General features: G+C 45.0%; 2 protein-coding genes across 5 annotated transcripts in view; both read right to left on the bottom strand.

The window, feature by feature from the left end:
• Positions 1-1,370: 1,370 nt before the first annotated feature.
• SMKR1 (small lysine rich protein 1) lies at positions 1,371-22,871 on the bottom strand. 3 transcript variants are annotated; one of them, XM_034763861.1, is made up of 3 exons: positions 9,928-10,188; positions 8,695-8,756; positions 1,371-4,427 (listed from the first exon to the last, which is right to left on the bottom strand). In XM_034763861.1, the coding sequence occupies exons 2-3, from the start codon at positions 8,695-8,697 to the stop codon at positions 4,224-4,226; spliced, it is 207 nt and encodes a 68-aa protein (XP_034619752.1). In that variant the 5' UTR covers positions 8,698-8,756; positions 9,928-10,188; the 3' UTR covers positions 1,371-4,223. The 3 variants fall into 3 exon arrangements, with proteins under 3 accessions (XP_034619752.1, XP_034619753.1, XP_034619751.1); XM_034763862.1 differs by lacking the exon at positions 9,928-10,188 and adding an exon at positions 9,394-9,861; XM_034763860.1 differs by lacking the exons at positions 8,695-8,756; positions 9,928-10,188 and adding an exon at positions 22,746-22,871.
• Positions 4,290-27,414, bottom strand: part of STRIP2 (striatin interacting protein 2) — a 79,294-nt gene continuing 56,169 nt past the window's right edge. The window contains exons 19-21 of one of the 2 annotated variants that reach the window (XM_034763859.1): positions 24,201-24,305; positions 22,746-22,950; positions 4,290-4,427 (exon numbers count right to left, since the gene is read on the bottom strand). In XM_034763859.1, the coding sequence (XP_034619750.1) occupies positions 4,420-4,427; positions 22,746-22,950; positions 24,201-24,305 (318 nt within the window). In that variant the 3' untranslated portion in view covers positions 4,290-4,419. Of the gene's footprint in view, positions 4,428-17,788; positions 20,027-22,745; positions 22,951-24,200; positions 24,306-27,414 lie in introns of those variants that run through there. The other variant, XM_034763858.1, reaches the window with a different exon arrangement.

The raw sequence follows: 27,414 nt of genomic DNA, 5'->3' as shown, positions 1-27,414 counted from the left end.
CTCTGATATTCTATGATTCTATGAATAGAAATAAGAGTACGGAAGAGGGAATGCTTGGGGCATGAAACTTTCTGCTGCCAAGTGTGGTGGATTGTGCCTTCTGCTTAAACACATTTTTGCCAATATGTAGCCTCCACTCACACATGCACTGGATAACCACATTCATGTGCTCCCTGATGCACACCACCCAAGGACATGCAGGTGAGAGGCCAATGTATTTTTAACAGCATGGTTTTGACATCGAACTTCCTACAGGAAATGCTGATCTTACTCACTCTGAGAACAGCACACGATGCATGACAACTGCTAAGCAACAGATAGCAGAAGGGAGGAAATACTGTTTTAAATCTGTAACAAATGTGTGGCCACCTAGGACATAACATTTTTAACTGTGCTACACACCAACCCTTCAGAACTTCTCAGCTCCTGAACCACCAGCTTCTATTGTAACGATTTGTTCACTTGCACGAGTATAACATGTAGGCAGCAGCTACACCCCAGAAAGTTTTTCTTAGATTGATGCTTTTTAATTTTTAGAAGTGGAGCCTGAGGAGAATTATGTTTCTCCCAAGCTCCGACTGCTACTTATTGTGATAACTGAATGCGTAAAACCATCTGCTGTAGAGTCATCTGGTAGTGACCGAGGGTATATCTATGCTACAAACGCTGCAGTGGTACAGCTAAATTGACCTACATTTTAGGTGTAGACCAGGCCTGAGACTGCACTCATGTCACCGATCATTTGAGCTAAAGAGTAATCTCCACTAGCATTTAGCAGAATGCACAATGACACTGTTTGGAAAAGAGGTCAAATTACTACAAGAGGAAAAACAAGGAAACGTGACTTTTTTGCTTTGCAGGGATGACAGGTAAGGACCCCTTATCTTCTACCATATATTGTAAGGCTTGATGTAAGGCTTTCCAAACATAAGAAATTAATAGCAACTTTTCAGATATATTTGAGGGCCCAAGCTTTAACGTCTGCACTTCACCAGCCCCCATGTGGAGTCCTAGGCCTCATCATGCAGAAATTAAAAAGACTTTTTTTTTTCATATTTAAGCCTAGAGCTGAAATGTGTCTTGTAGAGCCAATATTCAGTCTGTTACAGATATGTTAAGACTGGATTTACATAGGAACATAGACCACTGGTCCAGTCTGGTATGGCTATCTAGTCCAGTATCCTGTCTCTGACAGTAACCAGTACTAGCTGCTTCAGAGGAAGTTGCAAGAAATCCTGCAAGAGGCAGTTATAGAATAACCTGCCTTTAGGGAAGTTATTTTCCTAAATTCATTAGTAAGAGACTGATTTGTACAACAAAGTAGGAAGGTTTTTTTCTCTCTCTCTCTCTTCCAAGCTCTTGGTGTTGTTTAAAGTCTTTGCTAATGCAACTCAGGGATTTTTTTTAATCCATGTAAAATAGCCCAAATGTTTTGTTAAGTAATTTGAAAGTGCACAGAAGTCACATCACACTTTTCCTTTGCCCCAGTAACTAAACGCTGGTAATTCTCTCCCTTGGAGAATAGACTGAACTGATACACGTCCGTGAGGATAGCGGGTCAATGAAGGAGCTGTATGTGCTGGCCCTGCTGCACGTTCTATGGAGCACTCAGGAAATCAGGCAGAATAGGAGACTGAGCAGGCCCTGAGATGGAAGTCTCATCACGTCAGGAGACAAATCGGAGGCTCTCAGTGGACTGGCAGAAGCTACTTTGGGGTCTCCAGTTTTTGAAGTCAAACCTCCCTCGCTGAGAGTAATTGGAGACGCTTGAGATTTACCGACAGACCTGAATGAATTGCTAGTGATGAGCTTTTGGGCCCAACAGCGAGTGAGGAAGCTTTAGGAATTGTCTGCTCGGTGTGTTGCTCTGCTGGTTTATGGAGCCTTCCCCTTCAGGCCTGAAACAGGGTGAGGACCTTTTCCATTTGCCTGACCGACTTGCTGGCTACCTCTCAGGCTGAGGAGATGCCTCCTCAGAAACTGCAGTGCAGCCAGCACAATAGTTGCTTTGCTTTTTGGTAACTTTCTCTTGCCTCCATTTTTTAAAAGGAAATTTTCTCCTCCAGCCCCAGCAAGAACAAATGGCATAAAAGGAAGGAGAGGCCATGGCTCCTTCTAATTTAGTGACAGCAGAAACAGAGCTTGGTTCATTCTGTTTCAAGAGGTATATAGACCCCTTTCACTTGAGCTACAGGTGAATGTGTTAGCAACATAGGCTACACGCCATACAGCGAAGTAGTCTTAATTGTAATATGTTCATGAACAATCTACAAACCAAGATTTAACACACTTTGAATAATTAATAGATTTAAGAACATGTCAGCTTCTTGTGGGCATTTCACAGAAAGAGGCTACGTTCATGGAAAGAATTATGTACCCAGCTCTATTGGGCAGTGTCCCTTGAAAATAAGCAGAAAATGCTGGAGACACTAAGTCTTGGAGGACAGCTGGCAAAGCACAAATCTCTTCTGGATTCTGGGACGGAACTTCGCACCCGCTCTGCATCCAGGCTTATCATTCATCCAACAGCTTTATTTGGGTATCAGATTGCATCACTTTTCCTCAAGTATCTTTCACCCCTTCTGTAAATTGATCCTGTACACCTGTCTGACAAATCATCCAAAAACTGGTTCAAGCTCTGGTGTAGCTTGGGATGTACTATGCAGATAGGGCAGAATTTTGCTCTCTCTCTTTGGAGCCACATTATGGAGGGGAAAGAACAGTCACAGCTGTACGGTGGGACCAGAGACGTCCTGCTGGATGATAGGGTGGTGGTGGTGGAATGTGATTCTATGGTGAGAACATGCCATTGTGGGTGGGAGGGTGGCATGCTGGGCAGTATAGCAGACAGGTCAAGTTCAGTTATATCAGTGCAACACCACTCGAGTAGCAGGTTTGCACTAGTGTAAAGGGTGGAAGTATTTGGCCCTCTAAGCAGAGACACAGAACTATGAACTTCCCAATGAGACCTGTGCATAGAGCAAAATCTACATCTTGCTAGGCCACAGCAGGGCCTACCAGGCATTTAATAATAAAATGGGTCAAATTATTATTGGTTCTATGTTGCTCTTCCAAAGTCCGTAACACACTTTACCTAGAACTCAGAAAGGCGTCAAATTCTTCCTTCCTTCAAAGACAGTCAGAAATTGCTTTCAGTCCAATTCTTCAGGGGCTGTTCAGACAACGATGCCAAACTTGCAACTAAAGGGGCCACACCCCAGGCAGAAACCAGCTGAAAGTTTCCTGCTCATGTTATGCCACATGGGGGTGGAGCACAAGCTTTCACGCTGGCAATAACTCGAGCATCCTAGGGAATCAGGATGTCTCCCTCTTTTATTGTACCCCTGGCTCATTGCAGATTCTCCTCTCCTCCTTTTTGAGGACACTTCTATCCACTCACCCCCTTACTTACGCCCACACATATATCAGTTCTTAACACATTCCCTATTGCCCCAACCCTCCGAGCTGGCAATGCATAAGAACTTAGGATAGTTAAGAAAAACATTTCATACCAAATACTGGGCCTTGTAGGAGTGGATGGGATAACATTTGCTTGAACCAGCCCTGTGATAAATATGTGCTGTGGGCACACAAACTTTGCCCAACAGGGTGACTGGTTAGCAGTTTGCCAGGCGCCCAAGGACTGCATTTAATCGGTATAAAATGGAACTGATTGTAGCCACTCTAATCTTTAACACGAAGCTTGTGGCCTTCCGCCAGGATGCTCGGATTGAGAGAGATCACTGCATGCTGGGTCATGAAGTCTCCATGGGCTGCATCTTATGAGACTGCACTTTGGTAACCCTTGGTTTAGCAATGGCAGACACACCAGCTTTGGTGTGCACTGGCTTTCAGGGACTACATTAGATTTGTAAGAGCAGGCGTAGCAGCAGGAGCGATCAGTACAAAATGAATCTCTCCCCCCCCCGCACATCATTAGAATTGCTCACAGAGGTGCAATGTTTTATTTGCTGCCAGAATTAGCAGGCGAACAGCCATGGTTAATATTACACTGGCACAGTAAGCAGCTTAAATTAACATTTACTACCTTATGCTCGACTCATAACAAGAGTGTCTTAGTACTGGCCTTCACAGTGATTATGGCAAACCGTCAGAGTTAAAAACCTGAGTGATCACTTTGCTTTCAGTCCTTAACAAGGGTTCTCCTGTTCGCGGTGAAGCTTGATGTATCATGGGTCCCTTGCCTTCCATCCATCTGATTACTACTTTCCTTTCTTCCCTTTCTTTTTGGGGGAGTCAGGCCAGTTAAAGCCACGGAACTCCAGGCAGGCAGCAGCGTTGTGAGAAATGTAGTAGGCATTGAGCATGGCAGCTGGGCTAAGGATATCCACTTCGCTCACGGGCTTCTTTGTTTTCTTCCTGGAGCCTTTGGATTTGCTGCGTTTGGATTTGCCACCTTTACCTGCCTGTAAAAGCAGAACAGCAACAAAACACCCAGGGATTGCAAACAGATCTGGATCATGATTGTGTCAGTGCCGTCTACAAGAACTCAGAGCACCTCACTCCTACATTGCAATACTACCTTGCTCATCTGGTACTGGGGTCCCACATAAAGCTATATTGCTGCACCACAATCATGATCTGCAGCACCCCCAAGTGATGTTAGTCCAGGGTCTCTTGACCACAGACTATCATCCTGGGTGTGGATTTCGTTATATGGACTAATAGCTACGACATAGGAGGACAAACCCACCAAATCGATATCTACTCTATGGACCAGGTTAGATTGTGAAAAGGTCACCAGAAAAGAAAGGCTGCATAGATATTTTTGCTAAAACTGGTGGATTAAAGTCAGCAATCTAACCAGTCAATTAGTGCTCCAAACTGTGTTTATATCTAGTTAAAAAACTATATCTGCACCGGCTGAAAGTTGTTCGACCATACAGAACAGGTGGTTACTGAGAGCTTCTTGAATGAATGCGCTAACATGTCATTCTGAAGCACATAAAATGTATGTTGTATCACCATCCTCTACTCTTTGTCTGTTTGTCTTGAGATTAAGACTAAGCTTGATAAATTTATGGAGGGGATGGTATGATGGGATAGCCGAATTTTGGCAATTAATTGATCTTTGATTATTAGCAGGTAAATATGCCCAATGGTCTGTGATGGGATGTTAGATGTGGTGGGATCTGAGTTACTACAGAGAATTCTTTCCTGGGTGCTGGCTGGTGAGTCTTGCCCACATGCTCAGGGTTTAACTGATCGCCATATTTGGGGTCGGGAAGGAATTTTCCTCCAGGGCAGATTGGCAGAGGCCCTGGAGGTTTTTCGCTTTCCTCTGCAGCGTGGGGCATGGGTCACTTGCTGGAGGATTCTCTGCACCTTGAGGTCTTTAAACCACGATTTGAGGATTTCAATAACTCAGACATAGGCTAGGGGTTTGTTACAGGAGTGGGTGGGTAAGATTCTGTGGCCTGCGTTGTGCAGGAGGTCAGACTGGATGATCATAATGGTCCCTTCTGACCTTAAAGTCTATGAGTCTATGAGACTGTAAACCAGGATGATTCAGCACCCAACCGGGGCCTTTGGCTGCTCCTATAATATAAATATGTACTACTACTGCTTCTAATAGCAAAAACATAACTACCCGCTTTAGCGAATACATCTATACCGAGCAAGTATCTATTTAATACTTACCAAGAGCCTGATCGAAACCCCGCTGAAGTCAATGGAAAGACTCCAATCAAATTGAATGGGTTTGGCTCAGGCCCTTAGCTCCCACAATGCTGCCACAGAGGACAGATTCTCTGCTTATGGTCATTTTGAACATTTAAAGTCAAGAATCTGTAGAAAAAATATGCATAGGAAATCTGGAAACACCTCAAGATGAGCAAATGCGATGAGGATAAGGAAGTGTGATTTTTAGGGTTACAGCACAGGTGCAGAGAATTGAATGATGCGCTAGTTTCAAGAGGAAAGGTATTCAAGAATACCTACACTTCCTAAGTGATTAAAGGCTCTTGGACTTTGGCCTCATGCCAAACAGCACATCCACTGCACATTGGGTAGCCTGGTGTTACTGCCTACCTAGCGATGTGTTAGATAGGTAATTTCACATGCTCTTCTGAATGACTGGATCGATGCATTCTTCACAAGAAATGCATCAGTTGATGCACAAGAGAAACAAATGACTTTGATACAGTTAGAAACGTTACGAACAACATCATCACTTCAGGGGCCAACTTTATCACTATGGGAACAGGAGTGCATGTACCACATTTTGACAGCGTAAACCGTGAGAAGTACCTCTATGGCTCAGTACACGTCAGCAGAAGAGAGGCATAAATGGAAACTCAGTGACACAGTCCTGGAACATGACCCATCTAAATCAATCCACAGATAAACATGAAGGAACATGTATGGTAAAAATAAGAGGAAATGCTATTCAAATGAAACACAGAGCCAAACTGCAGCATCCTCAGAAAGAGAAAACCAATCCCCCCCTGAAGGAAAATGCAGAGCACAAGCTGTAGGGCAGTGGTTCTCAAACTTTTGTCCTGGTGACCCCTTTCACATAGCAAGCCTCTGAGTGCGACCCCCCCCTTATAAATTAGAAACACTTTTTACATATTTAACACCATTATAAATGCTGGAGGCAAAGCTGGGTTTGGGGTGGAGGCTGGCAGCTCGCGACCCCCTATGTAATAACTTTGCGACCCTCTAAGGGGTCCCAACCACCAGTTTGAGAACCGCTGCTGTAGGGAATGAAGGTTTAGGATACAACACTACCTGTCATGTGGAAAGCAAACTGCTTGCAATCAGACATCTATTGGCATAAATGACAAACTTTCATACAAGCAGTAATTGCATAGCTATAATTCGCTGAATACTCATTGTAACGGAACGTGTATGGTTTATGACGTAAGTGCACTGCTTACGTAGATAGATTTTTAAGCAAGCCTCCTGAATTACACTCCCATACATTTGCGCCCTGAAAACTGATGCACTGACAAATTTTTGAAGTGCAATTACCTTCCTGCTGGAAGTGTGTCCCATTAAAGTGTGCACAGCATTTTGTTTTCTTTCAGAATGAAAGACACTATATTTAAGTGCAAGTTGTTATGGGGCCACACATTTATTCAGGAGATGGCAATTGTCTCACCACTATTGCTCTCCTTCATTGTGAGAGATGCCTCTAACCTCCCACTTCTTTACTTGCCCACAATCATCATCAGCAGTGAAGTACTTTCATTATTTCTGATGAGCTCTAGGTCCCCATTTCCTGTCTCTCCATTAAACTGCAGAACAGGAAGCTGAAGTCTGCATATTCTACTGACATGTTGCAACATAACCTAGAGGATTCCAACCTGGGGATCTCTTATAAACTTCCCAGGCATCCAAGGGCTGGCTCTCACTTTTATGGCATTGAACAGATTGTGGCCCTCCCTCATCTCACAGACGTATAGCTCAGACAGTTCACAGATCCAAACAAGATCTAAGTAGCTATTCTATTCTGGTTCTTACTCCATGCCCACCACCATGGTATTTTGGCACCTTCTGAAGACGTTGGACATTTCTACTCTTGTGGAAAGTGCAATGGAATCTTTATTGACCCCAAGTGGTCAGAATTTTCATTTTACGAAGCATGTGTAATACTTTACTGCCTACTTACAAATATGGCAAAACAGAATCTGGTGCATCCAAACATACAACTTAAAATGTAAGTTAGGTAGGTCAGAGCTTGTGTTCATCAGCCTTGAAAATGAGCCTTTCAGCTTCATAATACAGTAGAACCCCAATGTAACGAACACTGGTCTTATAAAAGTCTGGTTATATGAACCATTTTTATCCCTTGATCAATAAGGTACAGGGGTATTTACTTGAGTAAGGAGCACAGGTCAGGTGCACTCACAGCATGGAGAACAGGAGTACTTGTGGCACCTTAGAGACTAACAAATTTATTAGAGCATAAGCTTTCGTGGACTACAGCCCACTTCTTCGGATGCATACAGAATGGAACATATATTGAGGAGATATATATACACACACATACAGAGAGCATGAACAGGTAAGACAACTCCCACCTGTTCATGCTCTCTGTATGTGATAATATATGTTCCATTCTGTATGCATCCGAAGAAGTGGGCTGTAGTCCACGAAAGCTTATGCTCTAATAAATTTGTTAGTCTCTAAGGTGCCACAAGTACTCCTGTTCTTTTTGTGGATACAGACTAACACGGCTGCTACTCTGAAACCTGTCACAGCATGGGTGTACTGACCTTCCTCAAAGTGCCTTAGTAACATAACAAAAGTGCTGTTAATGAAGAACATGTTGACATCCTTTCACATTCTGATGTCTTCAGGCACTGGATATCCCTTAGCAGTGGTTTGATGGACAAGAAGAAAACGATGCGGTGTAACTTGGTGGCAAAGAAGAGATGCAGTTCTTTTAAAGAGAAATCAGCTATTTATTTCACCGGTGACTACAGGGACACCACAGCACAATATGTTCATACAATACTGTATGAAGTAGTGAAATCCATCTACAAGATTGTAACAGGAATATTGTATATGTTTATTACCATTCATTATGTGCACTATCACTGAACAATTAGTAAGCTAGTTTATGCCCTCTGCCTACTCTAATTTTGAACTCCTGTTCCCAATTAGTTCCGATTGTACTGCATAAATAAATATAATTGTACATTTAAAAAAATTAACTTGTATTACCATGGTAAGTCCTTTTATTGACCTGAACTGGTGGACTCAGCATGAAACCCTGAAGATAGACCCTGAAATATACAAATCATGCAGAGGGTTATATGCTATGCAGGTATCACAGTATTGCTCTCTATTCCCCCTCATCCCTATGGCCATTTACAAAAAGGAAATGGAACAGGTAATAAAATGAGCTCCCCCTCAAAAAAACGTCTGTCTTCTACAGATAACTACGGTAGGCTAGAACTGTTTTAACTGTAAGTTGCAAGAACAGATCTGTTGAATCATCTACACCAGTTGCTCATGATTCCATAGTCTGCTAAAGATTTCCTGCTTTGCTCTAAGACAAGACAGGAGTTCTCTTGTGTTGTAAGAGACTATCTGAATATCAGAAGTGCAATGCGTTAAGAAAGAGGGTGAGGGAAGAGACCTAAATTGCAGCTCACTGTGTTACACAGATAGCAAACCGGGAAAGAACCTAGTGGTGGTAGATGTGCAATAGTTCTGTTAAATTACTACAGTTTATGGTTAACAACCCTTCTCCTTAATAATCAACTTCAGTTCCAAAATTGCATTTGTGATTGGAGAGGGAAGGAAACATTCTCTCTCAGGTATTTCTTAAGCGCCTATCAGTATCTCACTGCAACTTCAGTGTTGCAAAACAGGGGAAGAAGAAACAGGAGAATTCGATCACCAAGGAAACTTTCTCACACGTGATCAGCAATGCACCCGTCGTGTCCAAGGAAGTTAAGCAGCACTGGAACAGGTTATCACTGGAGGATTTTAAGACCAGGGTAACCCCCAGGCAGGGGTGGTCGAGGTGTACTGAATCTTGCCTCCGCTCAGCAGGGACGGACTAGATGCCCTCTTGAGGACACCTTCCAGCCCTACACTTCTGTGATTTATTTTCTCCCTGCAGAAAGGCAAGTGAGGACTGCCTGCAGTGCTGTCTAGCCAGGCCTCGCACTCGTCCCCCAGGCGGGACCGCCCCCACACAATCCCAGAGCCGCACAGGGGAATCGGCAGCTTCCACCTTACACCCAAGCCCCAAACCAGGCATGTAACCTCGTAACCCCCCGGGACACCGCCCCGTTGCAGAGCCCGATGACCAACCCGTGCGCTGGGAGCGATGGTGCACGCCTGGCCGGGCGCAGGGCTGCATCCCCCCAAGGGCAGGGCACACGCTTCCCCCGCCCAACCGGAGCCCCCCATCGCTCCCCCCACCCGGCGCGCGTGCAAACACACCGCCTCTCCTGCACGGGCTGCAGCCCGGAGCGCGCGGCAGCACCGCTTGGCGGACCCGGGGGCGGCTCGCGCTCCCCGCCGGGGCCAGGCGAGGCAGCCAGCGGGCGTGGCCTCCTCCGAGGAGTGGGCGGGGCCTCTCCTTTGTTTACACCTGTCACGTGCCGTTACCAAGGCGCGGGCGAGGCTCGGCCAGACCCCGCCCCCGCCCGCCTGCGGACTGGCTGCGTCTCCAGCCTGCGGAGGGCGGGAAAGCTCGGGGGGCGGGGCTTCGCCCCTCCCCGCCTATTGGAGAATCTGTCAGGAAACCGCCTCAAGCTGCCCCTCCCCCCCCAGCAAAAAAAGCGGCGATCGCCATCTGCGGCAGCAATTCGGCGGGAAGGCCTTCGCTCCGAGCGGGAGTGAGGGACCCTCCCCCGAATTGCCGCCCAACAGCTGGACCTGCCACCCCGCTCGGAAGGGGCCGCCTCAAGCACCTGCTTGACAAGCAGGTGCCTGGAGCCAGCCCTGGCAAGGGGCCGACCAGCCCCCACACCTCCAAAGCACAAGGGGCCGACCAGCCCCCCCCCCCCACACACCCAAAGGGCAAGGGGCTGACCAGCCTCCCCCCTCTCCCCAAAGCACAAGGGGCCGACCAGCCCCCCCCACACNAAAGTGCAAGGGGCCGACCAGCCCCCCACACACACCCAAAGTGCAAGGGGCCGACCAGCCTGCCCCCCCCACATCCCCAAAGTGCAAGGAGCCAACCAGCCTCCCCCCCCCACACACACGTCCCCAAAGCGCAAGGGGCCGACCAGCCTTCCACCCTCCTGACGTCCCCAAAGCGCAAGGAGCCGACCAGCCTTCCCCCCACACACACACAGTTAACTGTGTGTAACCAAATTTACCCCAGCACTGCCACTTTTTATGTAAATACTTTTACTGTGAGCTCAGGTGAAGGTAACCCCATAACTTTTGCAGAAAATGTAAAAGTCAATGGTAAAAGCTGTTTAGGGCAAATTACAGCTTCTAACATCACTCTTGTCAAAGCAAATCTTGTCAAAGAGGAAGATTATTTACCAGATCAGTGTGAGAATATTGTAATCCTCTAGGAGTTTACTGTACGTGTGCCTTTAGCCAGAATCCATCTTAATGGTGTTAAACATGAAGTTATAGCTGGTGTAAGGAAGTTACTGCCTAAGGATCTTTTGATTAGGGATGATATTAAAGCTTTGTTCACTCAAACTGATGACAAACCAGTCACAGGAAAGAAATAATTCAGAACCCGTGTCTATTATGGGCAAGGATTTGCTTATGGGGGGTTTCTCCAAATGTTTGTCTGAGGAAGATAGCTGTTTGTCTGTGCAAAGAAGCAGTGCATATGTGGAAAAAAATTCTGAGTGTCTGTCTGGTATCTCACACGTGAATCTGGCATTAGATAAGGCTCAGGAAGATGTTTCTCTAGAGCAAATTAAAATTGCTGATCAGGTTAAAGCCCTAACTGAGGAAGGAGAGGGTACATTTTGGTGATTGATACATTGTTGGCTAATAAAGCTTGGGAAAGTCAGCCTGACTCAGGTAAAAGTGATGAGCTTAAAGTAGCTCGGTGTAATGAGACACTATTTGTGGAAAACAGCAGTTATCTGTTAAGGGAGGGGAAAGCAAAGAAAATTTAGATGAGCCTAGGCAGCCTTCTGAGCTGATGGCTTTGTCTAATCAGCAGTTTGGGAAGGCCAGGTTAGTAGAAAATGAGTATCCCTATACCTTACCTGTTACCAGTGTGGAGAATTGTGACAGTGAAGGAAACGTTCCTGTGACTGGTTTCAGAGTAGCAGCCGTGTTAGTCTGTATCCGCAAAAAGAACAGGAGTACTTGGGGCACCTTAGAGACTAACAAATTTATTAGAGCATAAGCTTTCGTGGACTACAGTGGGCTGTAGTCTACGAAAGCTTATGCTCTAATAAATTTGTTAGTCTCTAAGGTGCCACAAGTACGCCTGTTCTTTGTTCCTGTGACTGTTAGGGGTAATGACTTGCCCATGAAGGGAGCTACCCCAGGCTCCAAGCAGTTGTCTGTGAATAGCCATGTGTGCTGGGACAAAAGGAAAGGATATACTAAGCTTTTGTCCGTTAAAGGGGAATGTTTCTCCAGCTTTTTTCTGTTTATAGAGTAGACAGAAGAAGCCTGTCATCCTATGATGACTGAAAATTTATCAGTTGACCAAGAGTTGATTCTGGATACAACTAAAGCCCAGGAAGGAAATGGTCCTGAATTTGGGTCTGCTAGGGATGATGACATTGTAACTAGGTTGCATCCAGTTAATGTCATAAATAGCTCCCAGAGACCAAGTGATTCTGGTGCTTCTATTTTTCCTATTTAGCTCTCGTCCCCTAACGCCCCTACTCCACTTGCGCTACATTGATGACATCTTCATCATCTGGACCCACGGAAAAGAGGCCCTCGAGGAATTCCACCATGTTTTTAACAATTTCCATCCCACCATCAACCTCAGCCTAGACCAATCCACACAAGCGGTCCATTTCCTAGACACTACTGTGCTAATAAGCAATGGTCACATAAACACCACCCTATACCGGAAACCCACTGACCGCTATACTTACCTATATGCCTCTAGCTTCCATCCAGGACACACCACATGATCCATTGTCTACAGCCAAGCTCTAAGATACAACCGGATTTGCTCCAATCCCTCAGACAGATATAAACACCTACAAGATCTCTATCAGGCATTCTTAAAACTACAATACCCACCTGCTGAAGTGAAAAAACAGATTGACAGAGCCAGAAGAGTACCCAGAAGCTACTTACTACAGGACAGGCCCAACAAAGAAAATAACAGAACGCCACTAGCTGCCACCTTCAGCCCCCAACTGCAACCTCTCCAGCGCATCATCAAAGATCTACAATCTATCCTGAAAGATGATCCCTCACTCTCACAGATCTTGGGAGACAGACCACTCCTCGCTTACAGACAGCCCCCCAACCTTAAGCAAATACTCACCAGCAACCACACACCATACAACAAAAACACTAACCCAGGAACCTATCCTTGCAACAAAGCCCGATGCCAGCTCTGTCCACATATCTATTCAAGTGACATCATCATAGGACCTAACCACATCAGCCACACCATCAGGGGCTCGTTCACCTGCACATCTACCAACGTGATATATACCATCATGTGCCAGCAATGCCCCTCTGCCATGTACATTGGCCAAACTGGACAGTCTCTACGCAAAAGAATAAATGGACACAAATCTGACATCAGGAATCATAACATTCAAAAACCAGTGGGAGAACACTTCAACCTCTCTAATCACTCGGTGACCGACTTGAAGGTGTCAGTTTTGTAACAAAAAAAATGTCAAAAACAGACTCCAAAGAGAGACTGCTGAACTCAAATTAATATGCAAATTAGACACAATTAACTTAGGCCTAAACAGAGACTGGGAATGGTTGGGTCATTACACTAATTGAATTTTTTTCCCCCCATGTTAAGTTCTCCTCACACCTCGATTATCTCGATTATCATTTCAAAGTTTTTTCTTCTGCTGCTACTGATAGCTCATCTCATCTCAATTGATTGGCCTCTTACAATTGGTATGCGTACTTCCACCTTTTCATGTTCTCTGTATGTATAAATATCTTCTGTCTGTGTGTTCCATTCTATGCATCTGAAGAAGTGAGCTGTAGCCCACAAAAGCTTATGCTGAAATAAATTTGTTAGTCTCTAAGGTGCCACAAGTACTCCTGTTCTATTTTTCCTGTTGCTAGTGTGTTGCTGGGTAAAGATATGACAACCTTGTCTGATCAGGGTGATATCATAACCAGGGAACAAAGAAAGCATGAAGGTGATTTGACTATGATACCCACTGACAGTGCGGAAACTTGTAACAAGGAAGAGAATACTTCTAATCCTGTGACTATGAAGTCTAGCTGTTTACCTGAAAGGGGGTTTTGTGAAAATCCTCCTGATGGGTCAGAGATGATTCTGGATTTAAGTGAAACCCAGAAAGAGTCTGTTGTTGCTCAGGAAAATGTTCCTTTAGGGCAAGCCCTAGGTGAAAAGGGTAAGGGCAAAATTTCTGTGAAAAATGGGTTGTTGCTTAGAAAGATTCCTGAAGAGGAAAATCTTCACGGTAGTTTTTGCAAGCAGTTTGCTGCAACAGATGGATGTGGAAGTGCTTTGATTGAGTTAACTCAGGTTGAATCACTGTATAGAGAAAGAAACAGTTTGTTTGGGAGACTTGTTCCAATTCCTAACTGCCAGAGTCTTTCTGAGGTGTATAAATTCACTGACTTTGTTTTAGAAAGACGCAGTGTGGATAGCTTTGAAAAGGTTTGAAATGAAATAAAAATTGTTAGGGAATTAAAACAGCCCTATAAGCTTAACAAGCTTGTTGGGGAGACAATGTTGTTGGAACATGAATGTCTCCATGTTGATTCTTTAAGTAAGCAGTCTGTGAGTCAGGTCCTGAGGAAAGATCGGGTCACTGGTTATTGGGTTACCAGGATGCAGGGGAGAGCAGGAAAACTCTCATCTCTAGATATTTTGGATATGACTTGTAGTCTCTTAGGGGACTTGACATCTGATTCCATGTGGAAGCAGAGGTTGGTAATGGAAGGACAAAAGAACCTTGAGTCTAACATGCTAGTGAAAATTGATGGTATCTCTTTAAGACAGAGTCCAGCCTTGGAATTGGTAAAGCTTGAGGATTTGAAAACTAGTAAACGAGCTAGTGTCTGTGTTGATGCAAATTACCTGACTGACCGGGGGGGGGGGGGGGGGGGAGAGAAAGACTTGCCCATAGCCATTAGCAAAGAGGATACACCAGCCAGCCAATGGAATCTGTTACACAAAAGAGTTCAGATTTTGACCCTACTGGACAGGGAGGAAGGGAAGGATTAAACCTTGCAAATAAAAGCCACAGATTAACCCTAAAATACCGAAACCCCAAGGAAGAGCCGGTCCTGCCCTCCCCCCGCTTTTTTTTGTAAAAGTTCTTACCTCTATTACTATTTCCTTAGTTTATTAACACGAACATTTAAATATAATTTATTTTTCCAACACTGCTGGTGCTTGGTTTACATGTTGCATCTGACTCTGCTCCAAAGACAAAAATTAGATTGGTTTCTGGTCAATTTAACCCAAACAATACCATACAAACAAAAAAATGTGATAGTATGGTTAAATTAAAAACTAGTTCAATACTTAGCATTTTTACAGTGCTTTAAATTTGCATAGTGCAGAACAACCAATTATTTAATTGAAATTAAAAAAAAATCCCATTAATAATTTTTGTATAAACTAAACCTAAAATAGGAACATAAGAATTGCCGCATTGGAACAGACTCATGGTCCATCTAGTCAAATAACCAGTCTTCAAGAAGCACCAGATATTTTTAAGGAAGGTGCAAGACAAGTTGCTTCTTTATGCAGATGTAGGATAATCTTTCCCCCACATTAGGTCTCCTTCTATCTCTGTTAGAGATTAATTTAAACCCTGAAGCATGAGGTTTAATTTCTCTTCCAAGATTTATATTAGCATTAACTATAACAATTCTGGATATTCTTACCCATAAATGTCCAATCCCTTTTAGAATGTTTATGAGGTTTGGCCTCAATGACATCCTTTGACAAGGAGTTCCACAATTTAACTGTGTATTGTCTGAACAAATATTTCCTTTTATTGGTTTTGAATTTGCCATCTTCTAATTTAATTGAATATCCCCTTATTCTTATCCTGAGACAGAGAAAACATAAGCTCCCAATCTACTTTCTCTATCATTCATTACTGTACACTTCTAACATGTGCCCTCTTATTCATCAACTTTCAAATGTAAACAATCCCAATCTTTTCCATTTTCTTCATAGGCAAGTTTTTCCCTGCTGCTAATAATTTTCATTGTTCATCTCTGAACACCCTCTAATTCTACAATATCCTTTTGGAGATAGAATGACCATGACTGCACACAGTATTCTAGGAAAGGCTGTGCCATTGCATTATATAATGGCATATTTTCTATATTCTTCTCTATCCCTTTCCTTATGCATCCTAACATCTTGTTTGCTTTGTTCATGGCAACTGCACGTTGGGCCATCATCATCGAGCACCACAATGACACCCAGGTCCCTTTCCTGAGTTGATACTGTTATTCTGAAAAGGTGTTCATGGCTGCTACCAGTCACAGATCTGATTAAAACTGATTGGTATGCTAGCCCCACTTCATTCAGGTTCACATGGAAAGTGAAAAGCTGTTAGTGCAGCTTGTCTCTTAAACACCTGCTGCCTGCTTAAGAACGGCCATACTGGGTCAGACCCACAGTCAATCTAAAAAGTATCTTAATTCATCGTTCCACAATGCCTAATGTGGGTGAGAGAGCTTGCATTGTGCCTGGTGACGTGCATTTTTTGTTGTTGAGCTGTGTACTACAGCACCGAAAGCTTAACTGGTACTTCAAACAAATTCTCCTCTCATCACATACTTCAAAACAAAAAAGTTGCTTGGAATCTGCAAAACAAATATGATACAACAGCTAACCTCAAATGAGAGGCTGAAATGGATACACAAATAATTCATGTTTCCTTCCTGCCCACGTGTAAAAATCATATCCAACAAACCTCACTTTCAGTCAGAAGTGAGTTCTCGGTAACCCAGCAAACAGATATTGTCCACAGGCTTGTGATCAGAATTAGCTACACATCAATGCTTATTTTAAAATTTATGGAAAGGTTTTATCACTGACCTTTTGACAATCACTTCCCCCTCCCCCCGGGGGGGGGAGGGAGGTCAGAATGAAGGGAAGTCTGAGTGATTGGAAGCCTTCCAGCCATAACCATAAATAGCACCAACTATGGGTTTGAGCCTTCCTGTCGGAGGTTGAAGACAAGGTGTGGCACTTTTAATGTGCATGTTTTCCTTCCCGCTGACTGGGGGAAAAGACTGTCTCTATAAAAAGAGCCACCAAACAAGTCAGGGCTGGTCCACACTTAATCTGGACTTCGGACTAAGGTACGCAAATTCAGCTACGTTAATAACGTAGCTGAATTCGAAGTACCTTACTCCGGACTTACCGCGGTCCAGACGCGGTCGGAAGTCTCCCCCCGTCGACGCCGCGTACTCCTCTCGGCGAGCTGGAGTACCGGCGCCGACTGTGAGCACTTCCGGGATCGATTTATCGTGTCTTAACCAGACGCGATAAATCGATCCCAGAACATCGATGGCGTGCCGCCGGACCAGCTGGTAAGTGAAGACTAGGCCTTAGTCAGTACTTACAGGCCGAAGGCACAGAAACAGTGGAGTGTGGATTAAGTTCAAACTCCAGGATCCTTTCAGTCATGTAGCGCAGTACTTACATTTCACTTCTACTCCCACGCACCTGAGGTACTTACATGGCCCTTATTACCATCGTATCTGAACACTTTCATCTTTAGTTTATCTTCATAACACCCCAGTGAGGTAGAGAAATACCATTATCCCACTTTTTACAAATTAGTAATTGAAGAACAGAGAAAGGTCAAGGTCCCACAGGAAGTCCAGGCAGACCCAGGTTCAACCAGAGGCCCAGGCTAGTACCCTGACCACTGGATCCATAGCAAATTTCCAGTTATCAATATGCCACCATCTTATTATTTAATGTTGGGAGAATTCTTATTTTCAAGGCACAGACACTGGACGGCCACTTACATTAAATCATTCTATTGTTTTTCAGCTCCTTTGTTTGTTTTGGTCTCCATAGACATGTCAGAATAAAACATCCACAATCCCATGGTGTAGCATAAGGGCTGTGCAGCGGTGGGAGATCAGAAGCAGAGAGATCAGAGTTCAGGTAGCTGAGGGGAGGACTGAACAAGCCTGGAACTTTTACAAAGAACATTAGCAACTTTTATTCCAACACCTTAATTTGAGGAAATGCGCACACCGGAGAAGTCACTCTGCTTTATTTTTCACACAACGTGGTTAAGAAGGGAACAGATTTACTATTGCCATTTCTTTGAAAAATGCCTGATCATACAAACCACATTAAGAACCGTTCTCAGCCTCGTTCCGTTGTAATGAACACCGATGCATAACAAATACTTGTGGCCTTATCACATGTGCCCTTGAGATGCGGCTAGCACAACTACAGTCTAAAGGATGAAGTTTTGCCTGCAATATACTAACACGTGCTGCTCCTACAAAAGCTGAATTCTTGTGTTCAGGAAGAACAAACAAAAATGGTAAAACCCTAAGGCCTTGGCTGTCCAATGCTGACGGGAAAGCTCACAGCATGTAGACACTGCCCTGTACCTTCAATGTTGCTTTCAAAAAACCCATCCTGCTTTTATGTCTCTCTCTCTCTCTCACAAGGTCTCCTACTGATGGTCATGGGTTTTTACAGTGCATACACCATGCCAAGAGCTAAATCTCATTCAGTGGTTTAGCCACTGACTAATATACTGGACAAATGATTTTATTCTGACATGTAAGTGACTCTCAGTTGTTATACCCATGCGAAGGTAGACTAGACCTGAACGTTTATACTAAGCCCTAAACTTTCCAAGTTGTAGAAGTCTCACACTTAAATTCTCTCACACCACCACCTAGCTATAGGCTATACAAGTTCACTATTCTCTTCCCTCAGCACAGAAATGCTATTCCCCTGCCCCCCCTCCCCACACCTCATTTTAGGATAGAGCACAAAGAATAGCCTCCCAACACCATACAAATTTCTGTCTCTCAAAAAGTCAGAAGGGTCCCTTTCAGCAAGACATTGCCTTTACTATCACTTACAGAGCTAGACATATTACAGAGCAACGGAAAGCTAAGTAGAAATCTAACAGGTTACAGTAATTGCACTTCATAACAATGGCCCTGCTGCCCTCTCTTCTCTGCATGGTTCTGGACGGAGAAGAAAAAATCATTGTAAATTAACTGGGCACCTACAAGAGACGAGAAAGAGAATCTCTTTCGCAGTTTAGGTTGGTAACGTCTAGTCAAATAAGTCCAGGCTCATCGAAATATTAAGTAGAGCAGACCGCAGTCTAACTCCGTTATGGTACATCATAGATACCTTACTGTTCAATACAAAGTTAAATGAATGTAGTGAGGGAGGAAAGTGCTGGATTCACAGGTGTAGTGAAAGATGCAAAACTGCCAGCTCTGGAAACCAGAGTCCTAGGTTACACAGCGCAAGCAGCAGCAGTGAGGTTCCACTGGTAGTTTAGTTTCCATTGGCTTATTCAGTCTGTAGCCTCTGCTGAAATGGTCAAATATTGCCAGTTATTGTTTACTTTCAATTTTTGAGGTAATAGGCTGTCTAATCTAGGGGTTAATATGGTAGTGGGATGTCTAATCATCTCTCAGGCGACGTTCCAAGTTGAATAAGTGAAACGTGTTCTGTGTATTAGGCACAGTGCAGGGCAGTCAGGCAAGGCAAAGACCTTTCACAGTATAGAAACGTAGCAAGCTTATCATACATAAACAACGCTAAGAAAGAAGTTAAGATACTCATAACCAGATTCTGATTTCCATTATATTGGTGTAAACCTGGAGTAAACTTCACTGATGTCAGTCGAGTTTCTCTAGATTGTCACCAGTGTAACATCAGAATTTGGCCCTCAACCTCTACGTGCAGGTCCGTTTACGTTAGATGGTCTCTAAAAGATTGGAGGAAAGGGAAGGTCTCTAAAAGATAGGGACACCACACTTTAGGGTGTCTGAATAGTTATAAAACTTCAGTTCTTATAAGGGAGATGTTTTGCCAGACTTCAGAACCTCCTAGTCAGTGAGCGACCTCTCCTTTCCCCAGGAAGTAGCACCTCAGAGCCTTGCTGAGATGGTATTTGGTTCAGGTAATCCTGTCATTGTCACTGATAATGTAGCAACTCTTCCCAGCGGATTGGCTGGGAAAACACCTCTCTTTCTAGCCAGAGTTCATAGGAGTAATGGAAATCTTCAGGGAGCTCCAGCCGTTGCCCCAGCACACTCTGCAAGCAATTGTCCACCGGTGCAAACTCTGAGTCCTGGGATTTATCATATCTCCGGCTATTAAAGGCTTCAATGTTGGCTCTTAGTGTGCATTCTTCAGCTTGGAAATCCCAGGGTCTGGCATCAATATCTGCATTTGAGAAGAAATACCCCCCCACACACACTAGTATGAGAAAATCATTCATTTTTTCTGACATGGGATAGGTTTTAACAGAAGTAAAGGATTGTGACCTCATCACACAGTCATATGCCCATGAGGGTCAGATTCACAACAGCTGCTGCAAGAGCTTATTCCAAACTGGTTCATAGTGAGTGAGTGAGTGTGTATCATACACAAATCTATATTAACATAATGCTACAGTTGCAAAATATTAAAAAATTAGGCAATACCAGAATTAAGGTTACCTGTACAACCGTCATTCTTCCCCTGTCTGTATGCATTATGATACACTTTTAATTACATGAGCACATAGTATTTTCCCACAGGATCCCACCATTTTTGCTGAAAATTGCCAAAGGAAACCTTCAGCCCGAGGCAGAGACGAAGCATGGAAAATTTAACATGAAGTAAAATATGGCAAATTTATAACTCACTCAAAATCAGGGCTGTTAATGGGAAGCAAGTATAGGTGTTGGGGCATTATTGGCTGGATGTAATAACCATATTTCAGCTAGGTAATATTCAGTAGTGTCATTCAGTCCCTCTGGAGTCCATTTCTAGATGAAAGAGTCACTCACATTAGAAAGAGACAGTGAATTCACTGGTTTAAGGGGGAAAAGGTTTGATTTAGTGAGCTCAGTGGCAACTCAGACATACATAGGATAAAAATAAACCCTCCTAGGGGAAAACAAGTCCAGGGCTTGTCTCTGAAAGCCTGGGCATTTACAAAATAGTCTGACAGTCCGTCCAGATCAAGATGAGATATCTGAGTACTGAGCCATGTTAAGTATCACATTATGTTGTTGCTTAAATCTCCTTTCCTGGGGGAATTCGGGATTCTGGCAAAATGCCATTTTCCATTAGATTCTTATGTCAGAGTAAACCATAGTGCGAGAGAGGAGCAAAATGTGGGGCAGAGAGGGGAACCCTAGTGCCAAAGTGCAGCACCCAACATAAGAGAAATACATAACTACGCACCTGCAGAAAGATCCAACCACAACCTACAAGTCATCCTCAGTCTAGTCCAGTGATGGGCAACCTTCGGCCCATCAGGGTAATCTGATTGCAGTCCTCCGCTTCCCGCAGCTCCCATTGGCTGGGAACAGTGAACTGCGGCCACTGGGAGCTGCGGGGGGCCGTGCCTGCGGATGGTCAACATCAGCAAAATGTCTCACGGCCCACAAGCAGATTACCCTGATGGGCTGCATGCGGCCCGCGGGCCACAGGTTGCCCTCCACTGCTCTAGCCTCACCATCTTTTCTTTGCACAAGTCAGAAAAATCATCCTTCACTTCTGTGTTTCCAGCTCATTATTCTTAACAGTGGCTGGTCAATTGCCATTTAAAAAAAAAAATTGAGTCCTTGTTTTAAGGAAAAAAAAAACCCCAACACTTTGTAGGTGCTCTTCTTCTTCTGTCTGTGAGCGTCGAGTGCCTAAAACTCCCACGACAGCCAAAAGCGTGAAGTAGCCGCGCACCATCTGCAGTACAAAATATTCCTGCTACTGTCTTCACTCACTTCAAGAAGCAAAGAGCAAGTGGAGGAAAACAGTTTTATGGTAAATAATTCAAAAGGGACATGTCAAAAAAAACAACAACAAACAACAACAACTTGTGTTGTGTGTTTCCTTTTCGGATTTCACTAAACTCCACAGTGAAACTAGATTAATGAGTTTTACCTTTGATTCTCCTGAATCAGCACCACATATATGTTACAGCTCTCAAAAACAAAGGGTGAAGGCTTCAATCATTAACAAATCATTTTAATTGAACTTAAACTCCCTAAAGTGTTTTTATGTATAGCCAATTTCTCCTACACATTTAACCTACTCCTCCCTCAAAACTTAAGTACTGGGTTTTGATACAGTGTCCCATTCATATTAATTCCTTAGAAAGTTGCAGGGTCATATAATCCTTTTTAGGTGATATAAGTAGCAGAGACACAATACAAGTTTTAAGGCCAGGTTGTCAAGGCAAAAAAATGTGTTTAGATCCTTCCTTCCTCTTTAACCAAACCTGGGATTCAGATTACCATACTGAATTAACCGCAAAGCCAGGGCACTGAGTGTGTAGTCAGCTGCATCCCATGGGTTAATACATCATTGTAGTTGTCAGAAACCTCCTCACAGCCATTATTGTAGAAAATATGGAGGGTGAAAAGATAGAAACTATCTCCCAGGGGTGGCAGATATGCGGCCCACAGGCTGAAACACAAGCTTGTACAATGTAGCCTCTAGCAACCCTCACCTTTATTTCAGAGACGTGACCTGCAAGCCCTACTAGTCAGATTTTCACACACTGGCCACGTTTACATCTGCAAACTTGATGCGATTACAGGCACAGCCAGTTACTTGGTGTACAAAATGACCTCAACTGCAGACAACCTTGCACCTGCAATTTTTACAGTCGCAAAGTAGCCGGTGCAAATGGAGGCCGAGTTGAGGTAGTGCTGAAACTTAGGTCCTACAGATCCCAGCTGATAATGCTCTGAGTGGACACGTGATGGGAGGGTGGATGCAATCTGTGCTATCTTAAGCAAATCAGATCTGGCCTTAAGGCTTCTGAACAGCTGTCAGGGAAGCCCTCAGCCAGACCAAGTTTGTAGGGTCCTGATGGATCTGCAGGTCCAACGAAATGCGCAGTAGCATCAACCAAGAACCCAGAGCCGGTGCTCTCTCCAGCAATACTCACCGTTGCCATAAGCCCAGTCATCGTTCATGCGGTGACGCACTTTCTGGTAAATGGCAGACATCGTTTTCATGTTGCTCTTTCTCCACTGGCGCCCAAGGTACTTGGTCTGGATCTTCAAGAGCTTCAGCACATACAGCTGCATCATGGCCTGCTTCACTTTCAGAGCGCGTTTCAGGATTGGGGCGGATTTAAAAACCACCAGCATCTACCAAATCACCAACAAAAATGTCGTCAGCATATTCTCGAGTTCTGAGCCGCTCGGACACCCTGGTGGCAAACGTGGTCCAAAACACAGAAAAACTGAATAGGGACGTGCGGCAGAGCAGGTAAGTTGCGGAGGGTGGGGAATAAACATTTCTGACTATCCTTTGGCAGAGGAGGGTTTCTGTAAGGGAACTGACTTCTAGACTGATATAACTTTAATATGAACCAACGTGGGGGAAGAATAACTAGCAACACAGCAGATCTTAAGAGCATTCAAAATAGGGTGACCAGATGTCCCGATTTTATAGGGACATTCCCGATATTTGGGGCTTTTTCTTACATAGGCTCCTATTACCCCCTAGCCCTGTCCCGATTTTTCACACTTACTATCTGGTCACCCTAATTCAAAACAACTGGCCAGTTCTCCCCTTACGGGGCATCAAGATCCTATCGGACGACTGGCCCAGACAGTCTTCTCCACTGCCCAGTCTGTGCTGTTCCCCCCAGTGGCTGGTAGGGGGAACCTAGGCCGGCCCTCTACTCCGGGTTCCATTCCAGAAACTCTATGCCTAGCAACCATGGTCTGCTTTCTCCTTGACCCTGTTGCTCTTTCCCTACACTCCTCCTTATATCTTCTGGCCCCACACCCTGGGTTTACCAGCCCCAACTCCCCCCTCCCAGGGAGTAATGGAAGTTCACTTAACTGCATAGCCCCAACCACACCGCCCAGGGAGTGACTACAGACTACTTCCCTTGCAGCCCCATTCTGCTGCCAACTTCCTGCTCCGACTGCTCATTCGTGTTGCCAGCTGCGTTGGCTCTTCCCTGGCCTTTCCTCCCAAACAGAGCCGGACGTAACATTTAGGGTGACCAGACAGCAAATGTGAAAAATCGGGACGCGGTGGGAGGTAATAGGAGCCTATGTAAGAAAAAGACCCTAAAATTGGGACTGTCCCTATAAAATCAGGACATCTGGTCACCCTAGTAACGCTCTAGGCACGATTTCCCAGTTTCTTCTTGTGTCAACATCTCACATCCTAGTTAAATGTTTTCTTCCCCAGGGCAAGATCCGGGGAGAGAAATTCGCTTCATCACCCTAATCGGACCGCAAGCTCTTGGACAGAGAAGGCTGTCCCTTGCTGCATGAAGGATGGGCAGATGTAGCGCAGTACACTCGCTCACATCAAAACGCCATTAAATGCGCCGCAGGAGCTCTGCGACAAAGGGCAACACCCCCAGACCCCAGCTCACCATGGTCCTAGAATGTTTCCACTTGGTCAACTTGTTGAGAAGCCTCAGCAGGTTAATACAGGAGAACAGGTTCCTCCAGCAGAACTGGTGGTTGTCCCCAGCTTCCTGAAGACAGACACAGGAGGGAAAAGGGCCAGTTCAATGCTACTGCCTGCCGCATTAAAGTGGCACCTCCCCTGAAATCTCCTTGGGCAAAGTTATTTGACGAACAGGGCCGGCTCTAGGATTTTTGCCGCCCAAAGCAAAAACAATTTTGGCCACCCCACCCCGTTCTTTAATTACCCCGGCCCCGCCTCAACTCCGCCCTTCCCCAAATCCCCAGCCCTGCCTCCTCCCCCACAGGCTCTCAAGCCTACGAGGGAGGGAGGGGGAGAAGCGGCGCCCGCGCTGCGGCCACTCGGAGTCTCCCCCCTCCCTCCCAGGTTTGAGAGCCTGGGAGAGAGGGCGAGTAGCGGCGCGCAAATCAGCTGTTTCGCCCGCCCTGGCAGCAGCAGCGGAGGTGAGCTAGGGCGGCCAGGGCACATTTTTAGGGGCGGCATTCTGGCGCCGGCCCATGCAGTTAACCCTCGTATTTCAAACCAGATCAAGTCCCTCCAGCTTTATCATCAATGTTTGGGGGTAATAAACATCAATTTTAAAAATAAAAACAGACTAAAATGACCCCCCAAGTTGAGAATGTTAACTTGTATCTGATCTGTGATGTCGGTGTCCAATTCGGGTGGTAAGCTCCTCACGGCAGGGACCATCTCCTTCTATTTGTACACCCTTGAGCTCTCTGTTGGTGCACAATAATCGACTTGGGAATAAGGGCAGACACTAGTACTGGCAGATTTATAAGCCATTTACGTTTGTCTAGTGAGCTAGGATTGCAGGAAATACCTAGGAACCCATAAGAAACTGAAACTTGCCACATGGCACAAATACTAGGCCCACTCAGAGAAAGAGCTCTGAGCTGTGACAGGAGGCTGGGAGACAACGAAGCGGCTTTTGTAAGAAATGACATCTCTAAGAGAAGGTCTACACTAGAAACTTTTGCCGGTATAACGACGTCTGTTAGAGGTGTAGGTTCTTTTTAAACAACATTTTTATAATCAGAAATAGAATCATAGAATCTCAGGGTTGGAAGGGAGCTCAGGAGGTCATCTAGTCCAACCCCCTGCTCAAAGCAGGGCCAATCCCCAGACAGATTTTTGCCCCAGATCCCTAAACGGCCCCCTCAAGGATTGAACTCACAACCCTAGGTTTCAGAGTAGCCGCCGTGTTAGTCTGTATCCGTAAAAAGAAGAACAGGAGTACTTGTGGCACCTTAGAGACTAACAAATTTATTAGAGCATAAGCTTTCGTGGACTACAGCCCACTTCTTCGGATGCATGGGTTTAGCAGGCCAATGCTCAAACCACTGAGCTATCCCTCCCCCTAGTGTAGACAGTTATGCCAATAAAGAAGTGATTTTGCCAGCATAGTTTATTTTGGTCCAGCAACTGGTATAAGCTAGACCAGTACAAGCCTATTTTCACTGGTAGCAGCTGTGTCCACACAAGTAGGGTCTATCTGCACACCTATAGCAGCACACCTTTTCCAGTGCAGACTAGACTATAGAGGCAATCTACCACTAAACAGCAATCAAATGGTGTGCAGAGTTTAGCCCAGACAGGAGAAAGTATTCCTCGTGACAACGTACAGTCCTGACCTGCAAACTGCAACCGGCTGTGTTTCTCCAGCCAGAATGCTTTCATGCACACAAAGCTTTTTTTTTTTAAACTGAACTAGTTTTGGTTTTGCTGTTGTCGTTTTTGGTTACTAGCAGAATGGTGGGCTGGAATTCTTTTTGCAATCATCCTTACTTTAACTGTAAAGCTTAATTACTCTAAGTCTTCACACCTCCGTTATGAAGGAGCAATTATCCAACAGGCAACAAGCACATCCCCTGGAATTACACTGCGAAACTGGCTCACACACTCTCCAACTCCTCTAATGAGGAAAGATTAAGCAAGACCCAGCTCTGCTCTTTTCTCACAGCGTTTTCACAAGAGACCAAAGAAGCGAGTCTCGTGTTCCCTGTCTGACGACAGCGTAACCAGGCGAGATCGCACTTCTTTCTTCCCTTTACCGTCTCCCTGGGGAACCCTGCCTCCCATCTGACAACACAGTACACGCCACTCCGCCTGAGAAAGGGGGAGAAGGACCCTGTCTGACCCAAAGGTGGTTATGTTTTATCCTAGTCCTTTTCATTAACCTTCCTCCCCCCCCCCCCCGCTGCTTTTTTGTTTTGGACTGCCCCTGAAAAAGAAGCAAAAAGTTTTTAAAAATCTGAGTGATTTACTCTTCTGTATAAATTTTCCATGGAAGCAGAATGTAAACACATAATATATTTCTTTGTATTCAACCCGCACGAGGGATATTTTCATTCCCACAGGGTACAATCAACTGCTATGTCAGCTAAGAAATATGTAATCATAACATTCACAAAGTGCAAACCAGGGCATTCGTGAAGTAGAACACCTTTTCATTAGATGCAGAAAATTCTAGCTGAAGCAATACATTTCACACACTTTCTCTCTCCTCTCCCCTTTATAAGGAACAGTAGGGCAGGTTTCAGTCCTGTTAAATAAGGTGATCTCAACTGGGGCTCGTGACCCCTCAAGGGGTTGCAAGGTTATTACGTGGGGGTCGCGAGCTGTCAGCCTCCACCCCAAATCCTCCTTCACCTCCAGCTTTTATAATACAGCTTAATATAAAAAACTGTGGTTTTAATTTATAAGTGGGGTGGGGGGAGGGTCACACTCAGAGGCTTGCTGTGTGAAAGGGGTCACCCAGTATAAAAGTTTGAGAATCACTGAAAAATCAACACGTTTTTGGGGGGGGCGGGGAGACTTAATTTTAATTCACACATTAAAACATAACATGCCTGTAGTGGGGCAGCTGCCTCATTCCTGGAGAACAGGGGTTAAAACAGCCAAGCGAGGCCGATTGGGGAGGCAGCCAAAGCTGTGGCCAGCTCAATTAGGGCTCAGCTGGCCCTGATAAGAGGGCTGGGGACCAGAAGCTGGAGGAGTCTGACTCTAGCCCTGGAGGGAGAGGGTCTAGCTGTCTGAGAACAGAGGGTACCTGACGGAGACCCAGAGAGTGGGGGTACTGCAGTGGGCAGAACCCCAAGGCAAAGGACACCGGGGTCCGGGAGGGACACGGGGGCCAGCAGCAGGTGAGACACCGG

The sequence above is a fragment of the Trachemys scripta genome, chromosome 1 (genome assembly GCF_013100865.1).
Source record: "Trachemys scripta elegans isolate TJP31775 chromosome 1, CAS_Tse_1.0, whole genome shotgun sequence".
Classification (NCBI taxonomy): domain Eukaryota; kingdom Metazoa; phylum Chordata; order Testudines; family Emydidae; genus Trachemys; species Trachemys scripta.
Note: the sequence above shows the minus strand (reverse complement) of the source record. Positions and strands in the feature narration are given on the sequence as shown.